The sequence below is a fragment of the Mobula hypostoma genome, chromosome 18 (genome assembly GCF_963921235.1).
Source record: "Mobula hypostoma chromosome 18, sMobHyp1.1, whole genome shotgun sequence".
NCBI classification, from domain to species: Eukaryota; Metazoa; Chordata; class Chondrichthyes; order Myliobatiformes; family Myliobatidae; genus Mobula; species Mobula hypostoma.
Genome location: NC_086114.1, coordinates 4795510 through 4814973, shown reverse-complemented (window position 1 = coordinate 4814973; position 19464 = coordinate 4795510). Strand labels below are relative to the sequence as shown.

At 45.0% G+C, this 19464-nt stretch overlaps 1 protein-coding gene across 4 annotated transcripts in view; it reads right to left on the bottom strand.

Moving 5' to 3' along the window:
- Positions 1 to 19464, bottom strand: part of zswim8 (zinc finger, SWIM-type containing 8) — a 187452-nt gene that overhangs the window by 51114 nt on the left and 116874 nt on the right. For all 4 annotated transcript variants that reach the window (XM_063070363.1, XM_063070365.1, XM_063070364.1 and 1 more), the window contains 4 exons: positions 12671 to 12854; positions 6898 to 6996; positions 3792 to 3916; positions 130 to 367 (listed from right to left, as the gene is read on the bottom strand). In XM_063070363.1, coding sequence (XP_062926433.1) covers positions 130 to 367; positions 3792 to 3916; positions 6898 to 6996; positions 12671 to 12854 — 646 coding nt within the window. The remainder of the gene's footprint in view (positions 1 to 129; positions 368 to 3791; positions 3917 to 6897; positions 6997 to 12670; positions 12855 to 19464) is intronic.

Below are 19464 nucleotides of genomic sequence, written 5' to 3'. Positions count from 1 at the left end.
TGTGGCATATCATAAAAGTTTCCCACAAAATGAGATTATATGATTTAGTAAAACAAATGAAATTTACAACTGTAATTTATCTACTGATGCTAAAGAAACAACAAAAGGTGAAAAGTGTTTTAGACATACCGTGTGCTGACCCCTCGGGAAAGTTCTCGGCTGCAGTGTTCTGAACCGGGGCGGGCACGCTGGCCTGCTGAGGTGCGGATGCCGTATTGGTCAGCTGATGGACACTGGCTGTGGCCTGCGAGGCGTGCTTCGACGGAGATTTTTGACTGGTGGCCAGAGGCTTGCTGGATGAGTAGAACGAGCTCAGTGTCTGAGGTTTGTGAGTTTGACTTTCCCTGTCCAAAAGCTTGTCGAGAATCTACAACAGGAATATTACAGAGGAGAACAAAATATCCCTGGTCAGTGTCCTGCGCCACAATGGAGCTTGCCAACAGGCCATGCGGGGAGATTAGGAATTCAGCAGGACAGACAGCATCTACTGAGATGAATACACAGTTAACGTCTTAGGCCTAAAGAAGGGTCTCAGCCCAAAACGTTGACTGTTCATTTCCCTCTATAGATGCTGCCTACCCTGCTGAGTTCGTCCAGTATTTGGTGTGTGTTCCTCTGCAGAATCTCTTGTGTTTATGATTTACTGTATCTATTGATGGGAATTCACTCTGTTGTTTCAGCCAAAGACTTTAATAGCTTGGTTTCATTTTGGTTGGTGAGCCATCATATTCTGTATACTGTTACCTTGAAATACTTGGACACCCTCTGTAATGCATGAAAAGTACGCAAGGCAAGGGTTTCACTGTACCTTAGTACATGTGACAATAATAAACCAATTCCTGATCCAAATCCAAATATTCAACATCATTCCCACACCAGTTCAGGGAATAGCATTCCCATCAGACCTCCTTCTCACTGCTCTCTTCCTGTAGTCCTCCAGACGATCCCACTCCAAGTGTTTGAGGGTGAGATGTGACTTGATAAGAGGAATGGATCAAGTGGGCAGCCAGAGACTTTCCCCAGGGGGAAAAGGGCTAATACAAGAGGGTATCATTTTCAGGTGCTTGGAGGAAAGTAACTGGGGGGATGTCAGAGGTAATTCCATTACACAGAGAGGGATGGTGGTGGTGGTAGAGGCAGAAACATTAGGGGAATTGAAAGTGAGTGATCGAACATGAATCCATTCCACCACCTATGGATTCACTTTCAAGGACACCACAATTCATGTTCTCAGTATTATTTATTTATTATCATCATCATTATTATTATAATTAGTTTTTTTGTATTTGCATTGTTTGTCTTTTGCACATTGGTTGCTTGTCAATCTTTGTGTGAAATTTTTCATTGATTCTATTGCGTTTTTTGTTCTACTGTGAATGACTGCAAGGAAATGAATCAGAGTAGTATATGGTGACCTATACGTACTTTGATAATACATTTAAATTAAATCTTAAATTGACAATTAAGAGACTTACGCACATGGATGATAGAGAGATGGAGGGATGTGTGTGAGGAGTAGGTTAAAGGGTCAGCACAACAGTGTGGGCTGAAGGGCCTGTACTGTGCTGTAGTGTTCTGTGTTCTATCCCCACTCTCAGGCATTCCGCTCCAATGGAGAATGGAGGAGAGTAACCCTCATCTTTACTTCCAACTTTCACTTGTGCCAATTATTCAAACTCTGATTATCCATTTACCAACTGTAAATTAAAATCCATTTGGAAGATTGCACTCTGCATATTTTGAAAAAGCCATCTTCTTAGAAAGTGTTCAGACAGCATATTACTGAGATCAGTAACAGCTGAACCAGCTTCGTCTCACAAATGCCAATTATCACTGTTCCACCATGGCTATCAGCAGCCTGGTTTCAGTGCAGTGACGTGGCTGAAATAAAGGTTAGCAAAGAAGCCTTTTGTTGGTTGAAGGAGACTAAGGGCAGTACAGAGGCATAACAGTTAGTACAATGCTCTGCAGAGCCAGCAATCCGCGTTCAATTCCAACCACTGTCTGCGAGGAGTTTGTACGTTCTCCCCGAGTCGGTCTGCTCCAAGTGCTCTGGTTTCCTCCCACATTCCAACAACGTATGCTACTGTGCAAAAGTCAAAGACACATAAATATAGCTAGTGTGCCTCAGACTTTTCAATAGTACTGTAGTAATGTTATGTATTACACTGTACTGCTGCTGTTGCAAAAAAAATCTAATTTCATGACGTGAGTGATGATAAAACTGATTCTGATATGGGTCTCTGTTGTAGACTAAGAGTTGGAAGGGGGCAAGGAGAGGGGAGGCATGATCAGGAAAAGGGAGAGGGAAGGGAGGGGCAGACATTCTGTAATGATCAATAAACCAATCATTTGCAATCAAATGACCTCACCTGGTGTCTCAGCACTAGGTGTGTCTGCACCTATTTCACCTCCTCTCCCAACAGCAAGCGCTCCTCCTCTTCCACCTGTCCCACACCTCTCCCACCGCACCCCACCTGTCCCGCACCTCTCCCACCACACCCACCATTCCCAGCATCCTCTCCCACCGCACCCCACCTGTCCCGCACCTCTCCCACCACACCCACCATTCCCAGCATCCTCTCCCACCATACCCCACCATTCCCAGCATCCTCTCCCACCACACCCACCATTCCCAGCATCCTCTCCCACCGCACCCCATCATTCCCAGCATCCTCTCCCACCGCACCCCACCTGTCCCGCACCTCTCCCACCACACCCACCATTCCCAGCATCCTCTCCCACCATACCCCACCATTCCCAGCATCCTCTCCCACCACACCCACCATCCTCTCCCACCATACCCCACCATTCCCAGCATCCTCTCCCACCATACCCCACCATTCCCAGCATCCTCTCCCACCATAACCCACCATTCCCAGCATCCTCTCCCACTGCACCCCACCATTCCCAGCATCCTCTCCCACCGTACCCCACCATTCCCAGCATCCTCTCCCACCACACCCATTCCCAGCATCCTCTTCCACCGCACCCCACCATTCCCAGCATCCTTTGCTCCTGCCAGATTAACAAACACACTCTCTGCTCTACATTGACAAATACAGTACCCTACTTTTGCACAGTACTGACAGGTTAGGATTGGTAAATTGTGGGCATACTGTGTTGGAGCTGGAAGTGTGGCAACACCTGCGAACGCCCCGAGTACATCCTTGGAATGCGTTGGTTGTTGATGCAAATGCCACATCTCAGATTCAGATTTATTAGTCATGTGTACATCGAAACATACAGTGAAAGGGGTCGTTTGCATCAACAACCAGCACACCAAAGGATGTGCTGGGCAGCCCACAAGGGTCGCCAGGCATTCTGGTGCCAACATGGCATGTTCACAACGCTTGGCAGAACAACACAAACACAACTGATCAAATTTACCAAGCAAGAACCGCAAACCAAGCCTCGTTCCTCCCTCTCTCCCATTGGATGTTACAATGTTTTGATGTATTAAGACAATCTTTATCTTTTTGGAACATTTCATTTGCCCAACATGAACGAGTTAGACTGATCTAAGATTAACACACACAAAATGCTGGAGGAACTCAGCAAGACAGGCAGCATCTATGGAAAGGAATAAAGAGTCGACGTTTTGGGCCACGACCCTTCATCAATGCTGACTGTTTATTCCTCTCCGTAGATGCTGCCTGACCTGCCGAGTTCCTTCAAATGTTTCGTGTGTTACTCTGGATTTCAGCATCTGCACAATCTTTCGTGTTGCTGACCTGGGATTATCAGCAGTCACATAAACAGACAACGTCATCGAGATCGCCACTACCTACCTTTTTAAGCTTGGCTTGATCATCTTTGTACGTGATCATGAGAGCAAGTGCAAGGTCTCCCTTCTCTCTCCGAGTACCTTCGCACAACAAGGGGTGTTCTGCCTCACTCACTGTGGTCTTCATACCTAAGGAGAGAATATGCACGTTTTACCACAAACAAACTGCTTTTGAAAGTGACACCAAGCAAAGTGTTAGGAATTATCACAAGTATACTTGTTAAAAAACAATCATGCACACAGGAGCTGGTGGTAGATCTGAGGAGAGCTAAGGTACCGGTGACCCCTGTTTCCATCCAGGGGGTCAGTGTGGACATGGTGGAGGATTACAAATACCTGGGGATACAAATTGACAATAAACTGGACTGGTCTAAGAACACTGAGGCTGTCTACAAGAAGGGTCAGAGCTGTCTCTATTTCCTGAGGAGACTGAGGTCCTTTAACATCTGCCGGACGATGCTGAGGATGTTCTACGAGTCTGTGGCGGCCAGTGCTATCATGTTTGCTGTTGTGTGCTGGGGCAGCAGGCTGAGGGTAGCATACACCAACAGAATCAACAAACTCATTCGTAAGGCCAGTGATGTTGTGGGGATGGAACTGGACTCTCTGACGGTGGTGTCTGAAAAGAGGATGCTGTCCAAGTTGCATGCCATCTTGGTCAATGTCTCCCATCCACTACATAATGTACTGGGTGAGCACAGGAGTACATTCAGCCAGAGACTCATTCCACCGAGATGCAGCACGGAGCGTCATAGGAAGTCATTCCTGCCTGTGGCCATCAAACTTTACAACTCCTCCCTTGGAGGGTCAGACACCCTGAGCCAATAGGCTGGTCCTGGACTTATTTCATAATTTACTAGCATAATTTACATATTACTATTTAACTATTTACGGTTCTATTACTATGTATTATTTATGGTGCAACTGTAACGAAAACTAATTTCCCCCGGGATCAATAAAGTATGACTATGACTATGACTATAGTTGACCCTGACTCTATACCATCTCCGTATTTCTTTAATGTTAAACAGCTCTGGGTCTGTTTTGCTGGTTTAGAAGAATATGGGAGATCTCACTGAAACCTATTGAATATTGAAAGACCTAGAGAGGGTGGACAAGGAAATAGTTCTTCCTATTGTGGGGGAGTCTAGGACCAGAGGGCACAGCCTCAGAATAGAAGAACGTCCCTTTATAACAGAGATGAGGAGGAATTTGTTTAGCCAGAGGTAGTGAATTTGTGGAATTCATTGCCATAGTCAGCTGTGGAGGCCAGGTCACTGGATGCATTTAAAGCAGAGGTTGATAGGTTGTTGATTAGTCAGGGCTATAAGGAATAAATAGAAGAACAGGGTTGAGAGGGATAATAAATCAGCCATGATGGAATGGCAGAGCAGACTTGATAGGCTGAATTCTGCTTGCATGTTTTATGGTCTTATATTCTTTCGATGGGGAGGTGACTTGAAAAGAAGAGGGAGGGGAAGGGGGAGTAAAAGATTGACGGAGCAAAATGAGGGAAAGGGAAAAAAATGAGATACCACATGGAAATGAACAGAATAAAACAGAGCAGGTCTCAAGTTTCCTGTGCCATTTAGTAACAACCACAGCTGACCCATCCCACATTTTAATTCCTCTTTGCAGCCCCTTCTACAACAGATTGTGAGGACCGCTGAGGGAAACATCAGGGTCTCCCTCTCTCTCCCATCAAGGAGATATATCAGAAGAGTTGCACTTGTTGAACCCTCAGCATTGTCCAGGATCTCTCCATCCATCCTCCAATCTCTCTGACCTCCTACCGTCAGGCAGAAGGTACCGCAGTATGAGAATACGGATTGGTAGGCTGGGTAACAGCTTCTTTCCCCCAGGCTGTGAGAGCTCTGAACACCCTGCTACCACCCAGTACACATTATCTATGACAGTGCCAGTAGCATTATAATGTATATTTAATTTGAATCTTTTTAAGGTCTCCCAAATTTTCCACCAGTCTATGAGAGGGTTTGTAACTGATATGGCCGTGATTGGTGTATTGGTCTTTTTAAGACCTTAAGGTCTCCACCTTAAATTTTTCCAATAATCTAGCCTCCACCACCATCTGGGTAGGGAATTCCAGAGGTCCACCACCATCTGCAGAAAGAAGTCTCTTCACTCCTTCATTTTAAATGGTCATCCCTCATCTTGTAACCACGTTTCCTTCTTCAAGACCATGAGTGAAAACATTTCGATACCTACAGTGACCTAACTAGCAAGTTCACAAAATTTGATTCAAATTAAAAAACACAAGATAGGTAATTTATATTTGGTAATAAGCTAACGTTGCAAGGACCATCTATCGAACGTTGTGACTTCCACGGACCATGGTCACACAATGGAACCTGGCTAATGATCTCAAAACGACAACAGACCACAGTGAAAAAAGAGACAAAGAGGCGAGGACTGAGTTGGTAGAAGTGAAAGCTGAACTGAAGCCGAGGAGGTGTAGCTGGAATGGCTTTCCGCATGGCTTTTCACTGATGGTCAGTGGCCACTTTAGTAGGTACAGCAGTGGAACCCAGCATGGTCTTCTGCTGCTGAGGCCCATCCACTTCAAGGTTCGACGTGTTGAGTATTCAGAGACGCTCTTCTCCACACCACTGTTGTAACGCCTGGTTATTTGAGTCACTGTCACCCTCCCATCAGCTTGAACCAGTCTGGCCATTTTCCTCTGACCTCTCTCATTAACAAGGCGTTCTCATCCACAGAAATGCCACTAAATAGATTTTTTTTTTGTTTTTTTACACCATTCTTTATAAACTCCAGAGGCTATTGCGGGTGAAAACCCCCAGAGATCAGTCATTTCTTCAGTACTCAAACCATCCCATCTGGCACCAACAATCATTCCACAGTCAAAGTTGCTTAGATGACATTTCTTCCCCATTCTGATGTTTGGTCTGAACAACTGAACCTCTTGACCATGTCTGCATGCTTTTATAAATTGAGTTGCTGCCACATGATTGGCTGATTAGATATTTGCATTACCGAGCAGGTGTACAGGTGACCTAATAAAGTGTCCACTGAGTGTAGCTCGTTTACAAGTGGTACAAGGATCACCTCTATTTGAATAAAGCTCTCCTTACCCAGCGCCGCCACGGCTGCCTCAAAGCCAAGCTCTTCATCACCAGGCATCTCGTTATTCCGATTTCGGCTTGGGGGTCTTGATCCAGTGGGTGAAACGACTGGAAGAAATGGGAGAAGCTGGTTATACAGGAATACTCTTCAGAGGACAAATGGTCACTGACTGTTCACATCATTGTGATCAGAAACTAATACATCAATCACGGCCATATCAGTTACAAACCCTCTCATAGACTGGTGGAAAATTTGGGAGAAGGCCATTCAGCCCATCGTATCTATGTTGTTTGAATAAGAGCTCCACTGCCTAATCCCAGCTCCACAGCCGTTCATGGTAATGAATCCCACAGATTCACCATCCTCGGGCTAAAGAAATTCCTCCTCATTTCTGTTCTGAAGAGATGTCCTTCTATTCTTGGGCTGTGCTCTCTGGTCCTAGACTCCCCCAGTATGAGAAACATCCTCTCCACATCCACTCTATCTCAACCAGGGGTTCCCAACCTTTTTTATCTCAAGGACCCCTACCATTCGCCAAGAAGGAGAAATATGAGGCTATCAGGCAGGAGCTTGGAAGCATAAATTGGAAACAGACTTTCTCAGGGAAATGTACGGAAGAAATGTGGCAAATGTTCAGGGGATATTTGCGTGGAGTTCTGCATAGGTACATTCCAATGAGACAGGAAAAGGATGATAGGATACAGGAACTGTGGTGTACAAAGGCTAAAAATCTAGTCAAGAGGAAAAGAAGAGGTTATGAAAGGTTAAAAAAAAACTAGGTAATGATAGAGATCTAGAAGATTATAAGGCTAGCAGGAAGGAGCTTAAGGATGAAATTAGGAGAGCCCGAAGGGGCCATGAGAAGGCCTTGGCGGACATGATTAAGGAAAACCCCAAGGCATTCGACAAGTATGTGAAGAGCAAGAGGATAAGACGTGAGAGAATAGGACTAATCAAGTGTGATAGTGGAAAAGTATGTATGGAACCGGAGGAGAGAGCTGAGGTACTTAATGAATACTTTGCTTCAGTATTCACTATGGAAAAGGATCTTGTCAATTGTAGGGATGACTTGCAGTGGACTGAAAAGCTTGATCATGTAGACATTAAGGAAGAGGATGTGCTGGCGCTTTTGGAAAGCATCAAGTTGGATAAGTCACCAGGGCCGGACAAGATGTACCCCAGGCTCCTGTGGGAGGTGAGGGAGGAGATTACTGAGCCTCTGGCAATGATCTTTGCATCATCAATGGGGACGGCAGGGGTTCTGGAGGACTGGAGGGTTGTGGATGTTGTTCCTTTATTCAAGAATAGCCCAGGAAATTACAGACCAGTGAGTCTTACCTCAGTGGTTGGTAAGTTGATGGAGAAGATCCTGAGAGGCAGGATTTATGAATATTTGGAGCAGCATAATATGATTAGGAATAGTCAGCATGGCTTTGTCAAAGGCAGGTCATGCCTTATGAGCCTGATTGAATTTTTTGAGGATGTGACTAAACACATTGATGAAGGTAGAGCAGTAGATGTAGTGTAAATGGATTTCAGCAAGGCATTTGACAAAGTATCCCACGCAAGGCTTATTGAGAAAGTAAGAAGGCATGGGATCCAAGGAGACATTGCTTTGTGGATCCAGAACTGGCTTGCCTACAGAAGGCGAAGAGTGGTTGTAGACGGGCCATATTCTGCATGGAGGTCAGTCATCAGTGGTGTGCCTCAGCAATCTGTTCTGGGACCCTTACTCTTCGTGATCTTTATAAATGACCTGGATGAGAAAGTGGAGGGATGGATTAGTAAATTTGCTGATGACACAAAGGTTGGGGGTGTTGTGGATAATATGGAGGGCTGTCAGAGGTTACAGTGGGACATTGATAGGATGCAAAACTGGGCTGAGAAGTGGCAGATGGAATTCAACCCAGATAATGGTGACGTGGTTCATTTTGGTAGGTCAAATATGACGGCAGAATATAGTATTAATGGTAAAACTCCTGGCAGTGTGGAGGATCAGAGGGATCTTGGAGTCCAAGTTCTAGGACATCCAAAGCTGCTGCGCAGGTTGACTCTGTGGTTAAGAAGACATAAGGTGCATTGGCCTTCATCAATCGTGGGATTGAGTTTAAATGCCAAGAAGTAATGTTGCAGCTATATAGGACCCTGGTCAGACCTCACTTGGAGTATTGTGCTCAGTTCTGATCATCTCACTACAAGAAGGATGTGGAAACCATAGAAAGGGTGCAGAGGAGATTTATAAGGATGTTGCCTGGATTGGGGAGCATGTCTTATGAGAATAGGTTGAGTGAACTCGGCCTTTTCTCCTTGGAGTGACAGAGGATGAGAGGTGACCTGATAGAGGTGTATAAGATCATGAGAGGCATTGATTGTGTGGATAGTCAGAGGCTTTTCCCCAGGGCTGAAATAGCTAGCACAAGAGGGCACAGTTTTAAGGTGTTTGGAAGCAGGTACAGGGGAGATGTCAAGGGTAAGTTTTTTACGCAGAGAGTGGTGAGCGTGCAGAATGGGCTGCCAGTGACGGTGGTGGAGGCGGATACGATAGGGTCTTTTAAGAGTCTCCTGGATAGGTACATGGAGCTTAGAAAAATAGAGAGCTATGGGTAGCCCTAGGTAACTTCTAAGGTAAGGACATGTTCCGCACAGCTTTGTGGGCTGAAGGACCTGTAGGTTTTTCCTGTTTCTAAGTCTGTGGACCCCGGTTTGGGAACTGCTGGTCTAGGCCATTCAATATTCTATAGGTGCCCTTACTTATTTTCCCTCCAGTCCTCTTACCAATTAGGGCAGCAAAGTGGCCATTATTTATAGATAGAAGTAATTGTCTGGTTAATCTCGGTTAATAAATGCAGCAGTAAACCTCAGAAGAGGCTCACCAGGGTGCTGCCTGGGTGAAGTGAGGAATGAGTCAGAGAGGTTGGTCTGTTTGCCATCGAGCTGCGGAGGCTGAGGACAGAGTTGCTCAGAGGTTCACAAAATTAGAGTTGTGGATAGTGAGAAATATTTCCTCATGGCAGAGACGTCAAGACGGAGGGGATCTGAAGGAGAATTGTCTCAACCAAAGGGTGGATGGAATTGTGAACACACAGCCTGACCTGGTGAGGCAGAGGCTCTCACAATGGTACCTTGATCAATACCTGAATTTATTTATTGAGATACGACACAGTACAGACCCTTTCAGCCCTTTGAGCTGTGGCAACCAGCAATCCCCCCCAACAGGAAAATTTACAATGACCAATTAACCTAACTGGTATATCTTTGGACTGTGGGAGGAAACCAGAGCACCCAGAGGAAATCTACACAGTCTCGGGGAGAGTGTACAATCTTCATACAGGCAGCGGCAGGAACTGAACCCCGGTCACTGGTACGGTAAAGCACTATGCCACCGTGCTGCCCTAAGTGTGGATCTACAACGCAGGGTATGTTACAGACCAAATGCCGGCAAGTCAGATTAGTATAGATAGGACTCAATGGTCGGTATGTTCACCGTGGGCTGAAGGGCCTTTTCTGTGGGGTATGAAGGTGGAAGGGGTAAGCTGACCACGTGACATTCTGGAGTGAGAAGGTCGGTGCAGGGACAACTGTCCAGGGTTTCAGAACGAATGGTGATATACAGTAGCATCAGGACTCTCCTCACCATTCTCAAACTCAAAATGTTTAGTGTTACCAAATGGGATTGACGCGAAGCTGATAGTTCCTGTTATCAGGGACACCAGTAACCTCGGCCACAGAATAAAGAAAGCCCACTCAGCACCATCACATTGGATGGCAGTACAGGCTTGGGGGGGGGCAAATGGCCTCCCCTCACATGTAACGTGAATGTTTGTATCTCGTTGTCCGGAACAGAGTTATAGAGTCATTGGACACTACAGCACAGAAACTGGTCCTTTTGCCCATCTAGTCCATGCCAAACTGTTACTCTGCCTGTTCACATCAAGCCGCACCCAGACCACAGCCCTCCATACCCCTCTCATCATGTACTTATCGAAACTTCTCTTCAATGTAGCAATCAAAGCTGTATCCACTATTCCCACAGGCAGCTCATTCCACATTCTCACCACTCTCCGGAGTGAAGATATCTCCTCTCATGCTGCCCTTAAATATTTCACCTTTCACCTTTAACCCATTGCCTCTAGTTGTTCTCATCTCACCCAACCTAAGTGGAAAACGCCTGTTTGCATTTACTCCGTCTATACTCCTTACATTTTACATACAAATTGCTTGCTGTGTCCACAGGGGGATAATTCCCACAATACAACGGTGATGACAACTCAAAGGTTTGCCATTGCACGCAAAGCATTTGTGGATGCAGTGAGACAACGCTTACAAACATCAACATAGTATGTAGAACAGTACCGGCCAGAGACACCTTAGATCCAAAATCTCTCTATCCCTTGGATCTCTCCACCCATCGGATCTTTCCATTCACCCATACTTCTCCATCCCCTGGTTTTCACAATCCCTGGATCTCCCCATCCCTTTTAGCAGTGTTCAGCCGGATACGAAGCTCCCTGGCAACAGAGGCACAGTCATAGGTACTCGCTACCAAAGCATGAAGTACTGAGCTTAGTCAACTCAAGCACTGACGAACTGGTCTCGGCATGATTAGTCACGTCCCAACAGGCAGCACAGTGCAACGGCATTTAAGGAGGAGCTGGATACACCCAAGTGGAAGATAGCAGCAGAATTATATTTTGGAGGTGGGAGTGGGGGTGATGGGGTTACCGTGCCACATACACACCTACATGGACTTGATGGCCTGTGTCAGTGCAGTAGCAAGCACAGCAGAGGAACAGGCACTTCAGAGGACGATGTTGGTGTCAACCACAATGCCAATTAAATTGAACACCTGCCTGTTTGTGGTCCGTATCCCTCCATTCACAGCCTCGTCATGTTGTGGAAGGTGTGGCAAGGCAAAGGTTAGAATAATGTCCAGGCAAGAACAGTCTTAAGAACATCTCTGAAGAGCATAGCTTCCCTTCACACCGCAGGGGTGGGGCCATTCGGCATACCAAGACAAGATAAGGATATAACAGAAGGATTCAAGGCACACACACCAACTAGGGGCAATTACCTTAATAACTTCAAAGCATCATCGGTTGTCAGCTTGTAGTTTCTATTGACTTTTAACACTTGTATTGTGAATGGTGATTGTTCTTGCAAGTAAGGAATTTGAACATACACAAGATTACCAAATGGTCAATATCTATAACCGGTAGTTAATTCTGTACAAAACTGGCATTTCTCTGTTCAGAATTTAGAACAGTATGGTGGCAGGCAATGTTCCCTGGGCGTGTCTATGCAAACATCTTTTGCTACTAATGCACAAAGGAATTTAAACTGCACACAAAAGGTTGTCGCCATCTGCCTCATTGGCATGTTAAGTATATATCATGATCGTACACAATCACATTTCGTTTTCCGGATTTCTGATGCAGACGGTGTTGACAACATGGAGTTTGTGATGATTTGTCTGCAGATTTTAGAACTGGCTTATTTATACTGTTCTTATTGAAGAAATTACTCAGTGCGCACATGTCACTTTTCGAAAGATTGCACGGCACAAGATTTTTGCGCACACAGGTCATTACAAATTAGAGGGAGCGTCGGTGATGGGCCATGCTGAGCTCCTCGTGCACAAGTAAAATATAGAGTAATGAGGAACAAGTCCAATTATTTGGCAATGACAATGCTTGTGTAAATACCTCTCAAACCTCGCTACCATTGCTAAATGTACGTTCTATGTCATTGCACAGAGCGCAGATCAAAGTCCCAGGCACTTACCTGGAGTGCACAGGACATCAAAGATGAAACTGGCCAACATGAGTGGTAGGACTGGCCTGTAATCACACAAGTTTCCCTCTCTCAGCTGCTCTGCCCTTTCCCGGATTGTGTTCATCTCTACGATCCCCAATGGAATCTTCTTCAGCAAGGCCACAACTTCCGATTCCTGGTAAGCAAGTTTAACCTGGATAGGAGGGAAAAAATTGAGGATATTCGTCGTCATTTCACATTTGGAGGTCATGAATCCTCTCAAGGCCAATCAAGGGATGAACACTGATCGCCACAGCAAAGCAAAGCAGTATCACTGAACAGAGTGATCCCAAGCTGCACACACAAAATGCTGGAGGAACTCAGCCCATTAGCCAGCATCTACAGAGGGGAAGAAGCAGTCCTGACCCCATTCCTCCTCACCATTGAGCACTGCCACAGGAAAAAAAGCACCCATTATCAAAGAACCCCACTTCCCCCATCCAGGCCAAGCTCTCCTCTTGTTCCTGCCATCAGGCAGGTTGTAGGGGCCTTAGGTCCCACATCCGCCAGGTTCAGGAACAGTTATTACCCTTCTGAACCAGCGTGAATAGCCTCACTCATGTCAACATTGAAATGATTCCACAACCTATGGACTCACTTTCAAGGACCCTACAACTTGTATTCTCAGTATTATTTATGTAATTTTATACTTGCACACAATTTGTGTTCTTTTACATATTGGTTGTTTGTCAGTCTTTGTGTGTAGTTTTTCATTGCTGTTATTGTATTCTTTTGTTCTACTGTGAATGTCTGCAAGGAAAATGAATCTCAGGGTTGCATATGGCGACATATGCGTACTTTGATAAAAAGTTTACTTTAAATTAAATAGTCAGGCTGAGACCATTCATCAAAGTCTTAAATATACCTATTGACTTGGGCTCCACAGCCTCCTGTGGCCAGAAGCTCCACAGATTCACCATAATTTGGCTGAAGAAATTCTTCCTCATCTATGTCTACACTATGTCCCAATGAAGGATCTCAGTGCGAAACGTCGACTGTTTATTCCCCTTCACAGACGCTGCTCTACTTGCTGAGAACCTCCAGTATTTTTTGTGTGTGTTGCTCTGTATTTCCAGCATCTGCAGAATCTCTTGTGTGAACGATTCCCAAACATTAATTTTTCAAAGCACCAAAATACCAGGAAAAACAGTTGATGAATTAATCCCAGGAAGTAGGAATGAGGAAAGCAGCTTCGAAATTCCCACAGCATGAGATAGCTGAGAGAAAAGATGGGATCTCTGCAGGATTCCAGCTGGTCAGGGCTTTGGACACACGTTCTTCATTTGAACAGGATTAATTATTCAAGTGAAATGCATTGGTTTTGCATTGAGCCACCACCCAGTCAAAGTGCCAAGATCAGCAGGCGTGACCTGGATCGGTAAAGTTGTTATGAGCAGGAGTGGAGAGGACCCTGGCATTAGGAGTAACAGAAGGTGTTGTAGGGGCGGACAGCAGGCTGGGCAGGAAAAAGCAACAGTAAGCCGATTAAAACTCTGCCTTTTTTGGAACATTAGAAAGTTTAGTTTTATCTGTCACACGTAGATAAAAATATTGAAACATGTAGTGAAATGCGTTGCTCGTGTCAATGAGCAACCCAGTTTGAGGATCCACTGGCGGTAGCCCGCAAGTGCTTCCAGCGCCAGTGTAGGATGACCTATAATTTACTGACCCAAACCTACACATCTTTGGAACATGGGAGGAAGCCTTGGCATCTGGAAGAATCTCTCAGAGCCACGGGGAGAACATACAAACTCCATACAGATAGTGGCGGGAATTGAACCCTGATCATTGGCGCTGTGAAGCATTGCACTAACTTCTACGTTACTGTGCCACCCATTGGAGGCAAAGTAAACATCAATGCTTGGGTAACAGCAGCATTTGCTATTCACCTGGCCAAAGTTGCTGCAGCATTATTGGACTTTGTGCAAAGTTAGTCCACCCTGTAGTACGAAGATGAGGAGGAATCTCTTTAAGCAGAGGGTGGTGAATCTGTGGAATTCACTGCTACAGTTGGCTGTGGCATCCAAATCATTGGATATATTTAAGGCTGAGATTGAAAGAATCTTGATTAGTCAGGGCATGAAGGGATACAGGGAGAAGGCAAGAGATTGGGGATGAGAGAGAAAATGGACTACTATTATTTATTTTTTATTTGCACAACTTGTCTTTGGTTATTTGTCATTCTTTAAGTCTATTTTTCATTAAGTGATAGAAAAGTACAGCATAGAAACAGGCTATTTGGCCTTTCTAGTCTATGTCAAGACATTCCCATCAACCGACACCAACACCACAGCCTTCCATACCTCTATCATCCATGTAGCTATGGAAACCTCTTAAATGTTGCACACACCACTTTCGCTGGCAGCTCATTCCACACTCTCACAACCCTTTGAGTGAAGAAAGCTTCCCCTCATGGTCCCCTTAATCTTTTCACCTTTCACCCTTAACCCATGACTTCTAGTTGTACTCCCACCAAATAATCATCAGTTCTATTGCATTTCTTTATTTCCCTGTGAAATGCCTGCAAGGCAATGAACCTCAAGGCAGTATATGGTGACATACACAGTGAGTGAGGCCTCGTCAGTCAGGGTTGACCAGGGATATTGTGTCCCAGATCTCTAGATACACAAGCCTGGGCAGTACAATATGGAGAGCAAGCTGTTGCCCATCTAGCGAGCTCCTCCTCGCCATGCATCTGAGAACCCAAAGGAACAGCGGAGGCCAGTACAGTTTGGCACCAACAGCATCACAGGAGTTGCCGGTCAGCATTGAACTCAATGTAGGACTGCCTTAGGGACTCCAGCTCCGGATCTTTCCCTCGGGGTTTACTCCCAAAGCCTGCCCCATGAGGTTTGAGATCAGAGTTTTCCTTCTCTTAGATAAGTTGTCAACCACGGCTGACGAGTCCCATCTGCCTGAAGCGACTGGTTTAAAGGGGCCAGTAACCTAGCCTTTATCCTTTCTCCTGTCAGTAGAAATGGTTCTGCCGGGCTTAGTAGCTAAGCCACACGTGAAGGCCAGGAGCTAGACCTGGTTGTCAGAAGCTATTTGAGGCGCACACCATTGCGAGCATTTAATCGGTAGTGAGAGCTTATCCCCATTACCACCCCTGGCTATAACAAACTTAAGGAACACAGTATATACTATATTAATAGATTCTCTTTAACTATGACTTTGAAAATGTATGGTTGATGGTTGGCACAGATTTAATGGGCCAGAAGGTTGTCCCTATGCTACGTCTCTCACTGAGCAAGACAAACGCTGCTCCAACTTGTACCTGACCTGTGATCTTCTCTAGTTATCAAGTTCAAGTTATCTGACTGTACATGTATGCAACCAACGAAACAGTGTTCCTCCAGAGCATGGTGCACCCACCAACATACATCACAGAGCACAAAAAACGAAATATTACCACAAATAATTTATTAAAATATTGTTCAAAATGCATGTAGTGCTCAGCACAGGTAAACAGTAAACAGCAAACAGCTCGCTATCCAAGTGATAAGACCTCGGTGTTTGCAGGGTATTCATTAGTCTTGCAGCCTGAGAGAAGCAGCTGTTACCCAGACTGGCAGTCCTAGTCCTGATGCTCCCGTACCTCCTTCCTGACGACAGTGAGTCGAAGAGACTGTGGGGTGTAGGGATCCTCAACAATACTTCAGACCCTTCATATACAATGCTCCGGTAAATGACACACCTAGTGGGGAGGGACACCCCAGTGATCCTCTCGGTGGTTTTTACTATCCTCTGTAGGGTCTTGTGGCCTGATGCCTTGCAGTTTCCATCCCATATAATGGTGCAGCCAGACAGGACACTTTCAATGGCACTCCAGTAGAATGACTTACCCCAGTTATGACTGACTGGTCCATGCCTCTGAAGATGTGGGAAGGAAGCAGGGAAAGGGGACTTGTACTTCACAGAGGAAATGCAGGATCAGCAACCCAAGCAGCTTTACCCTTGGCAAGACACACAAAATGCTGGAATTCAGCAGGCCAGGCAGTGACGACAGAGAAGAGTAAACAGTCGACGTTTTGGGCAGAGAACCTGCAATCAACTTTTTCCTTCCAATTTTAGAGAAATTATTTGAATGCATGGTGATCTGCGATAGCCATGCACCGGCAGACAAAATGCACTGAGGTGGTCTGGAAGACTCTGCAACAGTGAGTCAAAACTGCCCAAAGCATCACTGGCACCGCCCGACCCACCATCAAGGACATGTAGAAAGGGTCAGTAACATCATGAAGGATCCCAACAACCCTGATCTTGGACTGTTTGCTCCACTCCCATCAGGGAGGAGGCTACATAGCATCCACATCAGGACCAACACTCAAAAACAGTTACTTTCCCCAAGTAGCAAGGCTGATCAACACCTCCATCAATTCCACCACCACAACTTTATTACTTCCCGTCAGTCACCTAATGTAATTATATTTATTATTACTATTTGTTCTTTATCTTTGGTAGTCTTTTTGTACTGCATCAGATCTGGAGTTGTGCACTTGCGTGCAGGAAATCACATTGAATAATCCTGAATCTTGAAAGTACCGGTGAATACCGGTGAGTACCAGGGGAGTGTCTTGACCAGCTGCATCACCAGTTGCTATGGGAATTGCAAGGCATCTGACCACAAGACACTAGAAAAGATTGCGAGGACTGCTTAGAAGATCATCGGGGACTCTCTTCCACCCATCAGAGATATTTATCAAGAGCGCTGTGTACGCAGAGCCCTTAGCATTGTCAATGATCCTTCCGATCTGTCCAACAATCTCTTTGACCTCTTAGCATCAAGCAGGAGGTATATTACAGCATTAGGACAAGGACTGTTAGGATGAGAAACCGCTTTTTCTCCCAGGCCACAAGACTAGTGAACTCCCTGACACTACCCGGGTCTAATCATGTATGAAGCGCCAGTAGCATTACACTGTTTACTTTTTAACTTGTAAGTGCACTTTATGCTAAATGTCAGTCGTCTGGAATATACTTTATTGTTTGTTAATTTATTTGTGATAATATTACTCTGTGCTGTCTGTGAGTTATTTGTACTGTGTTGTGCGCCTTGGTGCGGAGGAATGTTGCTTTGTTTGGCAGCATAGATGTATACAGCTGAAAGCACTCTTGCTCAGTACTAGAATACAGTTATTTCCAATGTAGAACTCTAGAATTTAAAGCTGTTTACAATTTATGAACTACAATACCTACAATATTTATTCCCTAATAATAAACACAGGAGCTTCTGCAGATGCTGGAAATCCAGTGTAACACAAAGTTCAAGGTTCAAACTAACTTTATTATCAAAGTATATGTATGTCACCATATACTACCCTGCACTTCATTCTCATGCAGGCATTCACAGTAAATACAAAGAGAGACAACAGAGTCAATGAAAAACCTCACACAACAAGATGGACAATCAGCCAGAGTACAAATGACAACAAACTGGCAAGTACAAAACAAATTAAAAAGAGGGGTATGTAAACCATTATGCTGAAGCCCCTCAAGTACTCATCCGACTCTGCTTCAAAGTTCAAATTAAATTTCTTATCAAAATACATATATGTCACCACGCATAACCCTGAAATTCAGTCTTGTGGGCATACTCAATAAATGTATAATAACCATAATAGAATCAATGAAAAACCACACCAGCTTGGGCGTCAACCAGTGCACAAAGACAACAAACTATGCAAGTACAAAAAGAAAGAAATAATAATAATAAATAAACAAACAATAAATATCAAGAACATGAGAGGTAGAGTCCTTGAAAGTGAATCCTTAGTTTGTGGGAACAGTTCGGTGATGGGGCAAGTGAAGTTGTGTGAAGTTATCCCCTCTGAAAGAAGATCTAGTTCTTTCTTGGCATATATGACAAATAAGCTCTTCTCGGGCTTCTAGCTGGGTACAGGTATCCATTATAATCGACCTTTCAAAGACAAACTCTGCCATCTTCTTCAGAGATGATGCCTGGGCATGTCAAGTCTGGTGGTATTTATAACCCTGTAGTCCATCCCTCCTGATTGTTTAGTCCTCATCCAATCAGGTTTCCGCTCTCCCATCTTCATTAAAATTGAATTCCAGTTCTTACTGGAGTGAGATCTTTGTCTTTGTTAAAATTCCCTTCCTTTAGTTTTCTTTCAATGGCTTCCTTTAGCAGGCGGTCCCAAAAGCCAGTGGCATGACATAGTAGTTTTGTGTCACCAAAGTCAATCCCATGGCCATTGTAAACGCAATGTTCTGCTACTGCTGATTTCTCTGGGTAATCCAAACGGATACACTCCTGTGCTCCTCGATGCGGGTTTCCACCGTGCGTCCCATCTGGCCGATATACGCTGCTCTGCGTTCACAGGGAATCCAGCCAACCTGAGTCCCAGGTCATCTTTGATCCACATAAGCTGTGATTTGAGCTTCTTTACGGGTTTGTGGATGGTATTAATCTGGTATTTCTTCAGGATCCTGGCGGTCCTTCCAGAAACCATGGAAACATAGGGAAGACAAGCAGTAGCAATGGATTTCTCCTCGTTGTTAGCTTTCCTGATTTTTTCCAGCAGCCCAATTGATTTCCTTCACCTTGTAGCCATTCGGTAGGAATGTCGTGTGTAATTGTCTTATTTCCTCGTGGAGACCCTCTGGGTCTGATATACGTTTCACACAGGAGCTCAAGAAAAGCAGCTGCGATCTGTTCAAAGCTATGAAGGCTGTGAAACAAGTTTTTTTTGTGCCACACTCTGCCAGAGCCTCGGCGACCACTTTTTCAAGTGGTTGTCTTG